Source organism: Corvus moneduloides, chromosome 7 (genome assembly GCF_009650955.1).
Source record: "Corvus moneduloides isolate bCorMon1 chromosome 7, bCorMon1.pri, whole genome shotgun sequence".
NCBI lineage: Eukaryota > Metazoa > Chordata > Aves > Passeriformes > Corvidae > Corvus > Corvus moneduloides.
The window spans coordinates 10421812-10440072 of NC_045482.1; the positions used below are offsets into that span (position 1 = coordinate 10421812).

At 39.9% G+C, this 18261-nt stretch overlaps 1 protein-coding gene across 4 annotated transcripts in view; it reads right to left on the reverse strand.

Annotated features, from left to right (window-relative positions):
* The window catches only part of HECW2 (HECT, C2 and WW domain containing E3 ubiquitin protein ligase 2), a 180066-nt gene that overhangs the window by 65384 nt on the left and 96421 nt on the right, over positions 1-18261 (reverse strand). For all 4 annotated transcript variants that reach the window (XM_032114226.1, XM_032114225.1, XM_032114227.1 and 1 more), the window contains 2 exons: positions 15101-15208; positions 3475-3569 (listed from right to left, as the gene is read on the reverse strand). In XM_032114226.1, coding sequence (XP_031970117.1) covers positions 3475-3569; positions 15101-15208 — 203 coding nt within the window. The remainder of the gene's footprint in view (positions 1-3474; positions 3570-15100; positions 15209-18261) is intronic.

Here is an 18261-nt window from a genome sequence, read left to right on the forward strand (position 1 = left end):
ACTAAGAAAGCTTTTGGCTCTATGAACAAAAGCTCCTTTTAAACAGAAAAGCACATCAGACATCTAAATATAAATGTGGTCTAAAAGCTTATGCTTCACAGATTTTGAGGTTCGGTTGCTACTGAAATCCCTCATTAGGTAAGGCACTACTTCAGAATAAAATGTCCCTCACGTATTAATATCTATCTCTTTCAACTAGCAGAAGAATTTGTCTTTCAAGACAGAGGAGATGCGCATCCAGCCGAATAATCTATCACGGAGGCATCAATGGAGCTGTCTTCGAAGACAAATGGTTCCCTGGGCAGGCACTGCACTCACTCCCAGGCAGGAGAGGTGACACAGAAAAAGTTTGAGCCAAACACAGCACTGAGGATTAATACCAGTAATAGAACAGGGTCTGATGAAAATAAGCTGAATAAAAATGGACACACCTGTGCGCGTAGATGAAAAATGTGAGGCAGCCCTGAGCAGCTGAGCAGTGGTTTGAAGTCACCAGATGGATAAATGACTCTGCAGCTGCGGTAGCCACAGGGAAGCTGCTTTGCATTCACTGAACACGTAATCATTCCTTTTTCTATCACTTTAAGCTACTTAATATTATTAGCTTTCAAATACTTCCCACGATGATCAGCAAGCACATTGGAATTTCACTGGAATTAGCAAACGTGCAGATTTCTTCAGCCAAAGTGATGAAGCACCCATGATGTTGGAGCCTGACATCCCCATGGCCCTCAGCAGTCTTGTGAGGGAACACACCGTGCCAACAAGCCCTGCTACTCGCCAGCCCGCCCATTCCCTTCCCTCACTGCTGGCTTCATGGGCACTTCCCACTCTCTGGGCAAGACAAGTCTCGCCAGAGTACTCAGAACTATCCCCTTTCCACCCAGCATGACATTATTATGCCAGTGATTTTATATATGGATGCATAAGCAGTGACAGGTGGTAGCAAAATTATGAAGGCATCAAAAGCAGTGGGTTAATTCCAGCTGGATCAGTGTCCCCTTGTCTACAGACAGATACCATGGAAGCAGCAAGGGGTGCATCACACTGTGATAGTGTTGCTGTCCAGGCAAGGCCACAGGAATGCTCTGTATTCCAGTTTCCTCTTTTGGGCTTATTTCAGCACACACTATTTTCCTTGTTAAAAATGCTACTCATCAACAAAAAGGCCTTCCCCATTCTATATCTGTTTTTCTGCTCTAAGTCAGACTTCATTCGAATAATTCACATTGCTAATCATAAGTTCATCTTACAGGAAATAGAATTTGCCCACAATTCAGCTATGGTAACATGAATGGTGACAGTGTTTCCTAGCACTTCCATGATTTTTCTATATAACCTTTTCCTGTTCCAGTATGATCTGAACAGCAATTTCAATTCTTCTGTGCCAAGTGAAAAATTTCATCCCAGCACACACACGGAATTTTGCATCTGGTGTAACACTGTTTCTGAATGCTCCATCAGGCTTTCTATCTTCCTTGAGTCAAACAAACACCACAGAATGTTAGCTGCTTATCCAAAAATATGATGGACTGAAATACCTGGTGTGATACACCATCAGTATGAGACAATCCAGTAAGCAGGGAATTTATTGCACCATAAAAAAGGGGACTGGGCACACCATGACTCTCTTACCACTTCCCCAAAAAGCATTTCTCTAGCAAGAGACAAAACAAGTACCAAGAAAACCCAGTAATCTCTACTGCACAGTGCTTAAGCTCCACACCAAAACCATGGGCATGCAGTGAGGTTTTAATGTTTAACAATAGGTTTACTTACATACAACTAACCCAATATGACATTTTTAGGAAGTATCATCTGAACTGTCATACAACATTCTCATCAGGGAAACTAACAGCTCACTATTTCTGGAGGTCTGCACTGTTAACACAAACAAAAATGTTTATATAAAATTACTCCTTCCAGCAGGTCTGTAAATTCTGTACAATACCCAGGACTCTGCATTACCACTCAAAGGAAAGAAATTTAAACAGCAACGGCTGGCATAAGCCTTCAAGAATTACCATGACTCTGAAAGAAAGATCTTCAAGTAGCTACCAATTAAATTCATACTCAGATGACAGAAGTTCATATGTCCTTTTGTTCAATGAATCTCAAAACTACTGGTGGGTAACATGATAAGGTCAAGAAAATATCCAACTCCAACTGGTTTCTCCATTCAGTATAATCACTCTGCGTCTCACTAATGATATGGTGCAGCATGCAGCCCATTCTAAGGGTTATTCTGAGATGCATTTATTCCTCTTGTTCAAAATCAGACCACCTTACTGTCTTTAGTTTATAAATTGATATTAAAGACAGTAGCTGTCAAGCTCATTAACTATGACACGTTTTCTCCTGTAAAATATCAAGTCTGTATGCATCTGTGAAACTGTTACTCATAGTGAGATCTGACAAAGACGTGAAAATTAAATTATGCTATCACCTAGGTTTGTAATTCTAAGAGAAAACCCCCACACATTTGGTATACTGAGATATAAAGTCTAGTATAGTACATACAGTATCAGACAACCATAGCATGCACTTGTATATAATACACAGCACTGAAAAAGCACAAGTTTAGAATAAAAGCTATTCATTCTGAGTAACTTCTGCTCTACTGGATCTTCAACACTGCAGTTGTCAGGACACCACCCTGACAGCTGTGATCTTAAATATTTGGCAGCTAGCATCAATGAATCAAATGCACTGTGAAACTTGCTGAAGCTTCAGCTGAACAGCTAACCTGTTAGATAAATTACTTCCAGCAAAAGCACCATGGTACAAGTTTGGAAGCCTTTTCTTCCACTACTTTAACAACTGTTCCACTACTACTTAAACAACTAAAAAAACTCCTCTAAAACTTATAATGCATAATGCAATATGCAGTAAGTCTCATGATGCAAATGCAGTAAGACGATACTTCCCAATAATCAGGGAATTACTAAATCTCAATGGTATATGAACACTCAAAGAATTCTGTAATTTTTGCAAGAGCAGAGTTTTGTCCAGTTTCATTTATACTAACAATTGCTATTTCAGCAGCAATTTCATAGTGAATATTAGGAAATATTTGAGAAGTAAGAAGAAACTGAGAATTTGGACAAGGTTTCAGTTATATAACCAGTGCGAAAAATTTCTATTATGCTGTTAAATTACAGAAAACTGTAAGTATCAAAAAACTGAAAGCAAGCAAAATCAAACTCTTAGCATAAAAAAATTCAGTTAAGCTCAGTGACTTTTTACTGTTATTTTATTATGAGCAATGCAAAACCATGAAAAGCATTTTCCAGGTTTTATAATTTTTGTTAGGCAACACTTTTTTTTTGAAAAATAATTGCTGTCAATAGTAAAACTAGGAGACATATTGATAGGTTGGTCTGACAGTTAATACTGTCATCAGTACTATCATCTTATAAAACCTATCAATAACTCATCTTATACAAATACAATGAACAAATAGGCTAAACTCACCATCACAGCAGGGTTTTTCACAGTGATGCATGGAGTAGTAGCTCGGAGGGCTCCACTAACACCATGGTAATATTTAAAACAGATCTTTATTTCAGCTGAAAAGAAAACAAAAACCACATGAAACACTTCATGACTGACCCTAGGCAAAAGAGAGACAACAAAAGGATCCAGCATTCAGTGACCTATCTTCAGAAATACTCCAACAGGAAATTAAAAATAGAGCTGCTGGTTATATCCCCTTTGTGTGTTGGGTCCTTCTGTTACTTAACAGACAAAAATGATAACTTACCTAATTCTGCAACTTGTATTTCTGCTACTTTGTCAATATCATCAGCCCTGGAAAAGGCATACTGAGACATTTGCCACAAGGATGATTTTGTAGGAATTTGGAAGAATGTGACACATAGCTGAAGGAAGCTGGAAACACTTTATATATCGGAACACAGGAAAGGTAAACGTTGCACCATGTTTCTGGTCCCACTGATTAAATTTTTGTTTGCTAAATTGCATTTACTGCAAACAAAAGAGTATTATGCTTAACTGAAGCCTGACCTCCTCTGTAGTTCCTCTCCAATTATAGCAGAACAGCTATAATTATGGCTGCCCTTGATCCTGTGGGATTTTCCCTATCTGGAACAATGTCTGTTTTCCTTCTCCATTGGGATAACTTTTCTGTGTAAGGCTGATGAGGGTTTTACCTCTGGGCACAGAGATGGCCACAGGCAGACAGCAATGGCCAAAGGCAGGCAGGAGTTACAGCAGCCAGTTCAGACAGAGGATGTGTATAAAAGTCTTGGCAGTTCAAATCCTCTGCTTGGTTTAACAATATGTCAGTAGTCCTGAAGTCCTGAAAACCGCAGAGTTTTGTATAAGATTTTGAGACATATACGTATTCCTTGAGGGTTGAGGTATTTCATCACTGCAAGATAAAATACCCACTTATCCTTACTCAGAAACCACCCTGCAAGCCTGCTCAGCCAAAAAGGATTATTTATTTTAAATTTGCTGCAGTTACAGATCAACATTTATTTACTATCTTCCTCCCAGAACAAAGAGGAGACACCTCAGAACAACCCTTCAAAGCAAAGTGTCTGCTGACAGTGCCTCCAGGGAATCAGGAGGTGGAGAAGCTGCTGAGCCCACTTCCTCCTCCTCACAGATGAGTTCACACACACAGACAAAACATGCTCTATTTACCACAAGCTTCACAGCAAAATTCAAAATGCAGACAATTTCTAATCACCTACAAAGGTTTATCAGACCTAGAAGTTATCAGGCAGGACTATGAGTTAGTTTCTTCGTTAACTGAGCAATTCTGCTTACCTACCAACAATGCTTATAATATCCAGGACACACAAGAAGTTCTAGCTCACATAAAATCAGAGGTTCAGCACTTGTAAAATCTGGGAGGATTTATACCAAGTACTGGACCCTCCGCATTGTAAAATGTACATACTAAGTAACAAGAACTGAAGTCTGAGCATCTCTTATTCACATTGAGGACATATTATGGCTACATGAGAGCATGGTTAAGACCAGTTCCACCAAGACTTCCAATTTCTAGCTATATTGCTTACTTTTATTGCACTGCTTACTTTTATTACAACCTAAGCTTAATTTTTCAGAGAGTTTCTGGAGCTGCTGTTTATGCAGTCTGTTGTGACTATCTTTGCTCAATTCATCACTTTTGAACAGAATCTAGCAATGGTAAGGTTGTCAGCCTACAGACAATGTGATGGTGGACAAATCCTCTCACTAGACTGACAGGTACATTTATTTAAAGGCTGAAATGCAATACTGCAAGTTTTGCATCCTCATATTTCTTTCTCTCAATGACTTCTATGAGCATACAGTACTTTTCAATGCCTGTATATGGCTGGTAATAGAACAATTCTTGATTCAAGAAATGGATCTGACAATCTCTTTCAGGTACACTAAATTAAAAAAAAACCAATCAAACAAACAAACCCCAAACTTCATGACTTATTGCTAGAAATATTTAGAAAAAACATTTAAAAACATGGCATGGAGACTTTTTCTCCCACTTGCCAACAGTAGCAGCACTGATTCAGTTTGGGCTTTACACAGCACTGTATTCACACGCATTTAGAGGAATGGCAGATCTGCTGTGAGCAGTGTCAATGGGATTAATACAAGAGAAGGTGTGCTTGAAATTCAGCACTAAATTGAAAAATGGGCTACACAACACATGCATGAAGACATTGTCAAAGTGAACAGGTATTTGCAAGACTGGATCTTATACACAGCAACAATACAAACACTCCATAGGATAAGAGACACCGAAGTGGTTTTGTTCTTGGCTAATAACCCTAGAAAGTGCAGTTAATGTTAACAGAAGAAATCTCAGAGGAATCCTGTCAGTTCAAAGCAGCTGAGGATGTAGCTTTTTGACCTGTCTGGTACTGTGTTACCAGGAAAAAAAATCTGGATTAGAAGAGGTTTTTCTTGATGACTGATGGATTCCTGAGCTCTAGATGTACTGAAAACAAGTAACTGTGGCTGTTACTGATAGTTATAGGTGATGTGCTGAGATGTGTTCTAAGGCCCCATAAATGCAGATTTCTTCAGCAACAGTAAGTTCAATTATCTGCAAACAGGACTTCAATATTTTGAAAACTGAGTTCAATACCATATTAATACAGGTTTCCTCTGATCTATTCCATACTCTAAATACACATTAGCACATGTCACCTACAGAGTTTTCCCTGTATCTTTTATTCCTCCTGCCACCTTACTTTTATGTGTTCTCTTCAGGGGAAAATTGGCACTTCTCTTTTTTCTTTCCTACTTATTCTTCTTCAACAGGTTAATGAGATTGCTTTGCACATGATCCCTAATAAGAATGTTAAGAGCAGTAAACCCAGTAAAGGAGATACATCTGTTCCTGACCACAGGACCATTTGCTGTATTATTAAAGAAAATGTTTCAGAACACCAAAGAATTTTCATTCATGGGAAAAATTAATGTATTTTTGATACTACACATGCCCTGTTGTAATTGACATTCCTCCAGACATCTTACAGACCACAATAAATTCCTTCTTTATTTAAAAATAAGCCAAAAATTAAATTGGGGGATCTATGATTCTTTCAAAGTTATTACATGGCCATATAAAAAGTGATACATATGTTAATTAATCAGAAAACTCTGTGAAACTATAATCCCCTTCTTTTAAAGCTAATAGCTGTTGTAATTTCATAACCATAGTCTTATAGCTCAGGTCCATTACATAAAAATGTTGGAATCAGTAAAGGTTTCTGGGACTCAGACACTGACATTTGAATTTCAAAAGAACACCTGCATGAAATTATAGTGCTGTTACCTCTATGGACCATACACTTTTGCCTCTTCAATAATAAAGGCATCAGCTTACACTAAATAATTGCTTGGGTTTAAAACATCACTAATTCCCCAAAGTTCCTCACTAACTACTTTTTTACTGCCTTTAATACTTTACCTTTGCCCATCAAAAGAATGCTTTATGAAAGAAAGATACTAAGAATACATAAATACATGAGCATAATCCTAGGAGAAAGCATTCTTTCCAGGAGACTGATAACGCAGGAAAGCAGGTGTGTTTGCTGTAAGAACAGCTTGCTCCAGACAGACCCTAGTCAAACAAAACACCTATATTAGAAGTGGAATCACCTCCACTGTGAAGGGATGGGCAGACACACCTCCAAAAAACAGGGCAAATCCAAGCTGGGTTACAACAGTCTGTGGAGCAAAGCAGTGCTCCCGGTTCACTGTATGCAACCTGCACAGCAGCTAAAACTTCCTGGACACTGCAGCTGAGTGCCCAGAAGGTACTTGGACTGAATCCATGGCTCTCTGCAGATAGAAACATATGTCTTCCAACATTCACTGAGGGAAAAGCTGACAGCACAGTAACTCATTGGAAAAATATGAGAGCATGTTCTGCAAAACTTATTCAAGAAAACTAGAACAAATGAAGTCACTCACATTCACACTTTACAAAGCTATAAAGGGAGATGCAATCCGTGGAAAAGCAACTGTGTTAAATCCTATTTTTTTCCCTTCTGAACCTGATAGACAACTGCAGAAATTTAGCAGTGCTCTGCCTGTCCTGCCAGTTGAACTTTTCCATAGTGTGACAGTTCAGTGAACTCAACGTTTCTGTTTGGACATTTAGCATTCTCTTCTCTGCATCACTTTCATCATGTGCATTTTTGATAATTTCCTACTGGGCAGTAGGAACACAGCAGCAGAATGCAAGGGCCAAAGCTGGCAGCCCCCAGGTACTCGCCATCTCTCTCAGCAGGTATATCACAGAATTTACTTTACAGGAACATTACGCAAACCACCTACAAAGTGACTTACAGAAAGCTTTTCAGCTAAACTAGGATCAATAACAGAAAATGCTTATGTCCCAGTGGTCTTTCCATCTAACCTGCTTCAAAGGGAACATGGACAAATGGCTGTTCAGGTAACAGAGCCTCCCTATCACTGCCAGCCCCACTCACTTCACTGTCATCAGAGATTCTTATTTACAGTCATGAGCACCGGCTATTATGCTCCAGTTTGGCAAAGCATTTAATTATAATCAAACCTTTAAAACAAAACACTGGGGTATTATGTGCCTGAGGAAGTCAACAAAGCCTGCCACAAATGTAAAAAATACAAGACTTGATCCTGTTTCAGTTATTTGTGATACTCAAAAATAGCTGTTAAGAGACAACATAAAAAACCAGCAGAATAATAGAAGTATTTCTAACTCAGTAAATATGTCTATGAATAGAGTAGGGACAATAACCATGAGTCCCCAGACAGACCACTGAAAGGGCACTGGTTGCAGGGCACTGCACAGATGAATGTTCCAGGCTCAGAACAATTCCATGTGAGAAAACCGTGACCTTTACACAATTTAACTGGCAAAATTATAAGCAGTAAAAATATAAAGATTGGGTACAAGTAATGAATTACATTCATAGAACATTCAATAAAATTGACCATTACGGTCAAAACCATTCCAAAACCTAAACTCTGTTCATACCTCTAGTTACAAGCAGCCCTTAGAAGTTAAAAGTATACAAAGTTCAATTATTAAACTGGTGGGTTTTTTCCTTCAATATCTATCAGCTTTTAACAAAAAAGAGAGCTGGGAATCTGCTTTGCTAGCTACCAAGTATGGCAATTTCAGTCTTAATACACTATTTTTGCAAAAGTTATAATTTCATGGAAACAGGGACTGAATACCAAGAACTCCACATAAAACCTCACTTTTAACATGATACCAGCACAATTCAAACACATATATTACCACGTTTTCTGGATATATTTCATAGTCTACTCATGTTCTTATTCAACAGATCGAGAGCAGCCCTGCTGAGAAGGACTTGGGTGAGCTGGAGCAGGAGAAGCTGGACATGACCCAGCAATGGGCACTCACAGCCCAGAAAGCCAAATGTGTCCCGGGCTGCATCCAAAACCCCATGGGCAGCCCCTCTGCTCCACTCTGAGATCCTACCTGGCACACTGCACCCAGCTCGGGGGGGCCCAGCACAGGAAGGACAGGGACCTGGTGGAGTGAGTCCAGAGGAGGCCACCAAGAGATTAGAGGAATGGAGCACCTCTCCTATGAAGACGGGCTGCGAGAGTTGGGTTTGCTCAGCCTGGAGAAGAAAAAGTTCTGAAGAGAACTCACTGCAGCCTTTCAGTACTTGAATGGGGCTTATCAAAGAGATGGAGACAAATTTTTTGGCAGGGACAAAGAGTAACGGTTTAAACTAAAATAGGGTAGATTCAGACTAGATACAAGGACAAAACTTTATACAGTGAGGGTGGTGAAATGCTGGCATAGGTTGCCCAGAGAGGCGCTCAGTCCCTGGAAGCACTCAAGATCAGGCTGGATAGGGCTCTGAGCAACCCAACCTATTGAAGTTGTCCCTGCTCACCACAGAGGATTGGACCAGAGACCTTTAAAGGACCCTTCCAACTCAAACTGTTCTGTAGTACTATGCCACAAACATGAGATTTTAGTTCAAAACACACAGCATCTGTGCAGTCACTGCATCCAAGTATCACAGTGTGGCACCAGAAGAAATTTAACCACAAACATCCCAGGGGGGATTTGGAAATGATTGATCTGATAAGACTGGCAGTCTCTGGATGAATCCCAACAGCTGCCTCACTGTGGGTTTTTGCTCAAGACATAAAGCTATAGCACCGGTAAAGAAAATATATGCAAATCAATGTATTTCTATTCTACTGACAGCAATGACTGTGACATCAAACAGTATAAATAACAACAAAGACAAGTAAAGTAGGTGAAGGTGCTTCTTGTGGACACAGTAATTAACACTCACGGGACCAAGACCATAACTGATAAATACAAGGCCAATACAGTGGCAAAGCAGGCTCTCAGCCTAAGCCCATACTAATAAACCAGGCAGGACCATGGCAGAGAATCAAGTGTGAGCACACGACCATCCATAGTGCTGAACAGTGACATCCCCCTGTTTTACCTACTAGAGTATGTGCAGCTTTTAACTTCTGGGCACGTTGCACATGGAAGTGCATAAGTACCAGTTACCTGCTGCACAGCACTGACTGTACTATGCTCAATCTCCCTGTCATGGCATCTCCAGCATGACCTGTCCTTCCCCATATCACAGAAAATTGACTTAGAAGCTGCAGACTATGAATGAGCTGCAGCTGTTACCAATTACTCCTAAATAAAAGTCAGGCTTCCTCTCACGTGTTTTTTCTATCACCAGCCCTCCTATAGATCATGTCACTCCATCTTTCTGCTAGCTTGCTCTCCATAACTAATACTATCACCATCATCTCTGTTTCCAGCACAATGCCCCAAATGGAGCCCCTTCCATCCCAAGATCACAGACTGCTACACCCAGAGAACACTTGCCATGTGAAATCATTTCTGGGGCAGCTGAAACCTCTCTCACCAGAGAGTAAAGGCCCTGATGTACTTAGGGACCTGAACAGCCTGATGTCATGCTAAATACCAGATGACCATACCAAATGCAAAAGCATTAAGCTGTGTTGCATGTTCCCACTACGGCCACCTGTTTAGGATAATGCTCCTTGAACTTGTTTCCTTTTACAGGACGATGAAAATTGTAGAGCTGGGTTTAGCAATCCTTCTGTAGTTTACACAGAAAAAAAAAAAACTGAGGGAGCCACGTAGTGAGTCATTGTTTTCCTTCCCTCACATTTTAGCAAGCCTCAGAGCAAGATGTTTGAAAGCCACCTCTACTACGTGAGGAAATAGCATATCAGGCATATTGATCCTCAAACTCACCTTCTTGAATGTCTAAAATGACTGAGTTCCCTACAAAGCACTTTTGCTCCTTCCCCAGGGAAAAGCAAGAGGAACACCTGCCTCTGTACTGGCTGGCTCTGCAGTTCAGAGCCACTCACTTTGTCTCGAGGTGACATCTTAAGGACACCGGCTGTTTGTGATGGTGAGCTGGACTTGGTATTTTGGGAATATTTTCTTTCTCCTCTGCATAATATTTCCTCCCTCCCCTTCCTCAGCCACTCCCCTCAAAGGCTGCTTGTTTTTCTGGAATACATTAAGTTCATTTCTCTTTATTTCACTGTTGGTTCCTTTGATTCTCCCTTCCAGGGCGGAGCCTACAGAAATTTTGTTTTGTTAATTTTTGTCTGAGGCAAATAGGGTTTTCTTTGATCATCCTTGTTTTGCTAATTTTGGATGCTTTGAGGGGAATTAATGTCTGTTTTTAGTATGAAGATGAGACTCTCCCCTCCCATTTTTCTGCAAGTTGCTTGATCTGAATAGAGTAGATGGCAAACTATGCCTTTACATGTTTCTTTCTTGGAAAAATAGGTGTTGAATCACTAGGGAGGGATTTTTAAGAGGAATAAATTAAATCATCTTAACATTGAATTACAAGACTGCAGACAAACAGTAATGTGAAATTCCAGAAAAATGCTTCTCCAAGCCTACTGTTAAATATAAGCATAGATTTGAGACCTTGGTGAAACTATAAATAAATTTACAATTATGCTCATGGAAAAACAGCTTCCCAAATTAAGGCATAAGATGTTTTTCTTAGAAGATACAAATCCTTTTGCAGAAGGAGTCCGAGGCCTAACCCAGCTGACTCCCACTGATTAACATTAAAGCAATTAAAATGGAAATACTCCTTCTGCATGAGATTTGTTTGCATATGGCTCGTTAGCAATGCTATAATTCTCTGCACTACATCCTCCAGAGATGTTAGTGGTGAAAAGATACATAATGTCCTTAGGCTCTGACACTGCCAGCGAAAACACACATCCAACATCTTTAGTGTAAGTGCACTCTGACTGAGCCCAGCTCATTATCCAACATTAGTAACTTACGTTCCTTTTCTTCCCAAAAAGACATGACAACTTCAGGCCAGTTTTGAGTGTAAATCCTAAAGGATTATTGTAGTTACTTAGTGTAACTCTGTTAACAAGCTTCATCAGTTCTCATTGCCAGAGCAGGTGCAATGCTCCTCAGGCTTGCAGAAAACACTCCCTTCCTCTCCTTGAGTACAGGTGGAACAGGGAACCTGCAGTCGTATAGGTATCACAGTATATAGGTGGCGGCAATTAAGTACTGTCCCCCTCTACTTGGTACTGGTGAGAAATACCGTGTCTAGTTTTGGGTCCCTAGGTTCAAGAGCATGGAGAAAATGGAGAGTGAAGAGCAGAGGGCTACAAAGGTGGCTGGGATGGAGAAAATGTGACATATGAGAAGAGGCTAAAGGAACTGGCCTTGTTTAGTCTGGTGAAGAGGAGGTTAAGGCAAGACAAATGTTACTATCTCTACTCTTTCCAGTTGTATCAGAGATTTTAAAAGGGGTAATGGCCTCAAATATAAGCTACAGCCATACATATTGGATGCCAGAGAAATCTTTTTAGCTGGAACAATATTGCAGCACTAGAACAAGTTACCTACAACATCTGCAAAATCTTTGTCCTTGAAAGCTTCCAATAAAAGCCATACTCGAGCAGGTGGACTCAACTCAAATGTTGGTCCCAGTTGAGAGCAGATTGGATGCAATCAGTGTTCTTATGCTGTGGCTAGTCTTCGACTGAGTTTAGATTAATCCATTTACACATTTTGTTCATGCTGGTCCCCCAGACATTGTTTCCCCTTATGGATCTGCTGCTTTAAAAATCCAGGGACGCTGCTAATGGCCTGTTGCGTGTCATTACTGTGAGGAGCAAATATGATAAACCCCACATACCATGACCTGTATCTCACATAATCTGCCTCTCAGCAAAGATATTTCTAAACATAAAAAAACCTACAACTGGAGAGCTCTTTCCCAAATTTCAAAAATAATGGTGGATTAAAGCATCAGAAATACCTTACATTTAATAATCTGGTACATGTTTCCTGATAATGTTACACTCTTCATCTGTCTCTCCCTCTTGCCATCACAGCAGCATCATGTGCAGTGCTATACTGAGAGACAAATCATATCTGTGCCACAACAGAGGAAAGAGGCTAAAAGGGGAGCTAAGTTTGTCTCCGTGGCTGCCACAGGCTGGGCAGTGCCAGGCCTGCAGGGCATGGTGAGAACCCCGACAGCACAGCTCTTCCCACACGCGGCCTGGCGCTGCACAGCAGTGACACCGCGGCTGCACCTGAAGCGCGCAGCCACCTGCTGTGTTTGCCCCTGCTGTGATTTAGTGAGCTGAGGAATAGAAAAGTAAAAGGAAAGAGCAGCTGCCTGTAGTTGTGTCAGTGTTGCTTCACCACCTATAAGCAACAAGGAAAAGCTTTGCAGAGCAAACATGGTCACCGATCTGTGGAGACATCTCATTTAAAAAGTGGAATCAGAAATTCTGTGAAGTGTTTCAGTGCAGTTTTTGGCCTCTCACTAGAGACACAAGTGTCACTGGTGACATATTTATCTACCATACTATGTGCTATAGCAACATATGCTCATAAACATTCCTTTTTACAGTTCTCAGCTGCTGCACAATTGCTTGTCTCCTGTTCATTGTATGGCAGCAGAGCTGTTTGTTAGTGATGCTAACCATGACCAAAGAACACACATCCTGCACTTTCTTTCAGCTGATTGTGATGTGCAGTTAGTTAGTCACAAAGTGCAAGGTCAGCTGCAGCTGGTTTTAAGTCCAAACTAGTAGCTCTTGAAGCAGTAGTTTGGGTTACTCACATGAACTGGAGATATTACTCAAGAGCCTCATCTCAGTACGCTGTGGAACAACACGTAACCAGCTAAAAGATACAAGCATCCTTGAAGTCAAACTGCCCATATTGGCAACAATACTGATGGAGTACATGTGCAAGAAAGATGAGGCAATGAACTTTACTAACAGACATTTTAATCTGCTTTAATATACTAGTGTCTTTGGCACCAGGGAAGTTAATTATCTTTATTATTTTCTGGAGCATTATCTTCAGTTCAATCATTGTAATGTAATGAACTCCTGAAATGGAATTTAATTTTATCCTATTTAAGTGGTTTTTTTTTTTTTTTTGAGAAGTGTGTTGTGTAACACATAGGGCAACTTGGCAAGATTCAATGATAAGCTCTAGAAATAGGAAGCTTTAATATTTATTTTTAGTACAGGGTATACAACACCTCTTGAAATACATGTATTACTGTTTTATCTGTTAATTAGAATAAAAATTTCTGCCAAGACCTACAGTAAGCAGCACTGCAGTGCTTCACTTCACTGCAGTGAAGTAGAGAGTGGGAGTATTTTTTTTTTTTTTTAACTTATGAAAGAGGATTCATTACTGTGAGGCTAAACAGGAGCAACTCAGAGCTCTTCTGGGACTGATTGCCACTTCGATGCTTGGCACATCAGAGTTTCCAGCAAGCTCTGACACAACATCCTATGATTGGAACCTCAGTTTCTTTAGGATCATATGCTTCATATGGTAAGATAGCATAGTTTCATCAAAAAGAAAAAAAAACCAAAACCAAACCAAAACAAACAAACAAAAAAAAAACAATAAAAAAACTCAACCCACAGCAGAGTAGCTCAGCTTCCTATAAATCCTGGTCATCTGAGGGAGTGGTGTAGCTCTTCAATTTGAAGCTTGGCTACCAACGGGCCTTACAGAGTTCAACTGGAGGCTTTTTATTTCAGTCACACAGAGACTCTCGGTATTTCCAAACTGCCCAGTGGATTTTCCAGAGCAACAAATCTTCAGCTGAGAAATTCTGATGCAACAGGATGTTGGCACTTCCTAGAGACAAATCCAACCTCCACACTAACAAACATCAGCAAGCACTATTAGCTTACTAACTTTTCCCTCACACACACTTACCATTAATATTTGTCCATCTGAAATCTGGAATTTCTGTGGGAAGGGACTTCATCCTTGAATGTGTATATACTATACCACACTGCACAAGGCAATTCCTTCCTCCCTTAAACTGAAACGTGCTAAGAACATCACTAGAATACAAACAGACATCCAAACTCAACTCCATTTTTATCATGTCCAGCAAATGCACTGGAAAATGCTCCCCCTCGGAGCAATACAATCAGTTCCCTTGGTTTATCAGAGGAACTGATGAAATGGATATCAAAAGCCATCCTGTTGACTTGCCTTTGAATACACACTGCATAAAAAGGTACTCACATTCCATAAAATAGGGGCCAGGTTCAATTCGCCACACAATTTGTCCTTTTTGCGTGCCAGTCACTCCCCGATTCTTGGAATCCCAGAAATTGGCTGGAGAGTTCTCATCTGAAGGAGGGAAGACAAAAAATAATTTCAGCAAGTAGTATTTAAAATACAAGTTTTCTTGGCTTTCTGTTTCAAGAGGATACAAAAAATTACTTGTATTAAATAAAAAAAATAAAGCAATCAAATTAACTTGCGAAGATAAATAGCTCCTCTTTTATGCTTGATACATCAGTTTATGCAGAGTGAGCAGACAGACACACAGCCAAAGTAAATATATGGGTTCCTGTACGGGGTGACTTGCCAAGGTACAGTATTAAATTCCAAAACTTCCCTAATCCAGCAGAGAGGCTATTGGGAGAATATAGCCGATTGAAACTTCATCACAGAGCTACCACATTATGTTGTACATTGGTCCTGCTCTGTGATGTGAAAATCTAGCATTCATTCCCTAGCTAGGAAACGCATAATTGTAACTAGAGGTATCCAGTTAGAGGCCCAAAGTGCAAAACTGGCAGTAAGCCAGGGCTAGAAATGAGAGATTCCACAAAATATATTCGAAGAAAACATTCAAAGCAAATAGTATCTGCAGAGCATCTTAGGAATACCAGTATTATCCCTTCTCAAATTCAGATTTTTGTCCAAACAAACACAGGCCTTAGGGCTTTTTTTATTTTCCAGCCTGTATTCAGACACCCAGAACACCGTAAGAATGAAAGAAAACCAGAGCAAGAAACTGTATGAAAGGCCACAAAGGTGAGTTATGATGACACAGACAAAGCTGACATAAATCCAACTTAACTCTTTTGTACAGGAAGTTCTTTGGAAGTATGCATTGTACCATTTCACCAGTGCATTTCTGCTGCTGTTTCTTAACTAGACTAGACAAGAACTACACCTATGACCTCAAATACAACATCCTAATTCTTTCCAGCAGTACTGCATATTCTTTAATCTTACTTTAAAAAAAAAATCCTCTTTTATTATATGCACTTGAGTGCATTCTACAATTTTAAAAAGACTTCACTAAGAACCTAGTCTGCGGTGGCTTTGTTCATCAAGCTCATATCCATTCAAGCACATTCCTTTGTACTTTGGTAGGAACACCCACATAGGATTACAGAACTGTCACCTATATTTTGGATATCCACATACTATTTATGAAAGAATAATAAACAATGCTGCTTTCTTACTTCTATCTTAAAAATATAAACTTATACTAAAGCTTCTCTCTCCTTTCTGTTCTGACTGCTCATCTCAGCATACACACGGTAACCCCACTGAATCATGATTAGTGCAGTCTGTACATCTCATCCCACCAAACTGACACACGGAACATTACCAGACACACGCTGAGCTTCTGTGCTTCCTCAAGACAACTTACACACTGCCCAAAACCTAGAAGAGCTCTGGAGAATCAAGAGGTGGCCATAGCAAGCTACTGACATTTTTATGCCTCCAGCCATGAGTGACTTTGAGAATTTTTAGAAAGCTGCAGTCTCAACACCCTGATATCATGACAAGTCCAGGACCCTTAATTATCTCAACGACAAGGAGAAGCGACAGGAGGGTTCTCCTGACACCTGTGATCCTTGAGCTCGTAATGCCCTCAGCCTTAACTTCTTGTGCAGAATCAACATGATAGGACACAAACTGCATACACGAGGAAGTCAGGCACACAGGCAGTAAAATCTTAAACTGCACATATTTATTCTTTATTACAGTAAAAAACTTTCAGAGTAAACAAAGCTGTATCTCACCCATGTTTTGTTGGGGTTTTTTTTCAAAGCCGTATAAGGAGGAGCACTGAATGCACAGCCTGTAAATCATCCCCTGGGCCTTATAAAAAAATCTCTATGTGGTTTGCAATGACACACTAACCAAAAGAATATACTGTTGATGAATTTATTTACTGTTTCATTGTGTCTTACTATCCTAAGGTCCCGCTATTTTCTTCCAGACAGAATACTGGGAAGCCATGAGACACACCTTACTTGCACTAGTGACTGTTCTGGTCCACCACACAAACTTGGTTATCCAAAACATCACTACCAAATGCAAGCAGATTCTTTAAAAATTCCAGTTGTCTGAAACACAGGGTTTTAAACTATTCAGCCCTTTCATTTCATCTAGGTAAACGAAAATGTATTCCTGACAGTAAACATCTCACCTAACATGCTCTAGGTCCTGAATTTCTGTATTTAATCAATTGGAGAAGAGTTTGTTCACAATTCTAAGCAGAAGGACAGCTGTTTGGTATATTATAACCATAACCATGAGGTTTTTTATTCTTATCTAGTTCAACAAATGAACAAAGCCTGAAACAATGAAATATGCCTTTATTGGTGAGATTTCCAACAACAAGGCACAAGCAATTGTTCTTAGTTTTTTTATCAGTCACAAAGCAAAGTCAATGGCAATTTTTACAGGGATATTAGTGAGCTTCAGAAAAGGTCCTCCATGAACTGAGTCTCGAATTCTGAGCTGGTAGTTACTAGAATGCAGAACACTTTCTACCACTTTACTTAATAAAATCCCACATTTACGGAAGTGCCTGGATTTTCAGCCTTTTCATGAAGCAACGGACTCCTTTGCAGCAACGAAGACTAAATCATTGATACTCTGCCCACAGGCATGCTACCACTGCAACAGAAGGTGGTGGAGACAGAGGGATGGAGAATGCTAACAGACCACTGCCTGTCAGCAATTGACTCAAATTACAGAATTTATATTTGGTCAGCTTTGACTTTCTTCTGAAACAGATGGCTTTTTTCTACTTTTATGATGTTATTCACATGGGGGAAAAATAACGGTACTAATGCATATGGAAAAATAACTTCAAACATCAGTTCATGGATTTTGAAAAGAGAAACTGAGCAGGAAAAAAATGCATAACCTGAAAACATTGAAGTACACAATACTGCCAAAAATACTTACAAAAAAAAGAAGCGTTTAAGAGCATAAAGAGCAACATCAGAATTATCACTGCCTCATTTCCTCTCTTCCCCCAAACATACATAGTATGTATGTGTGTATACATGCACACACACACATTCTCCCTCTCTCCATATATATATTCCATAGGGAACTTCAATCCTAAGCAGTTCTATTCTCCT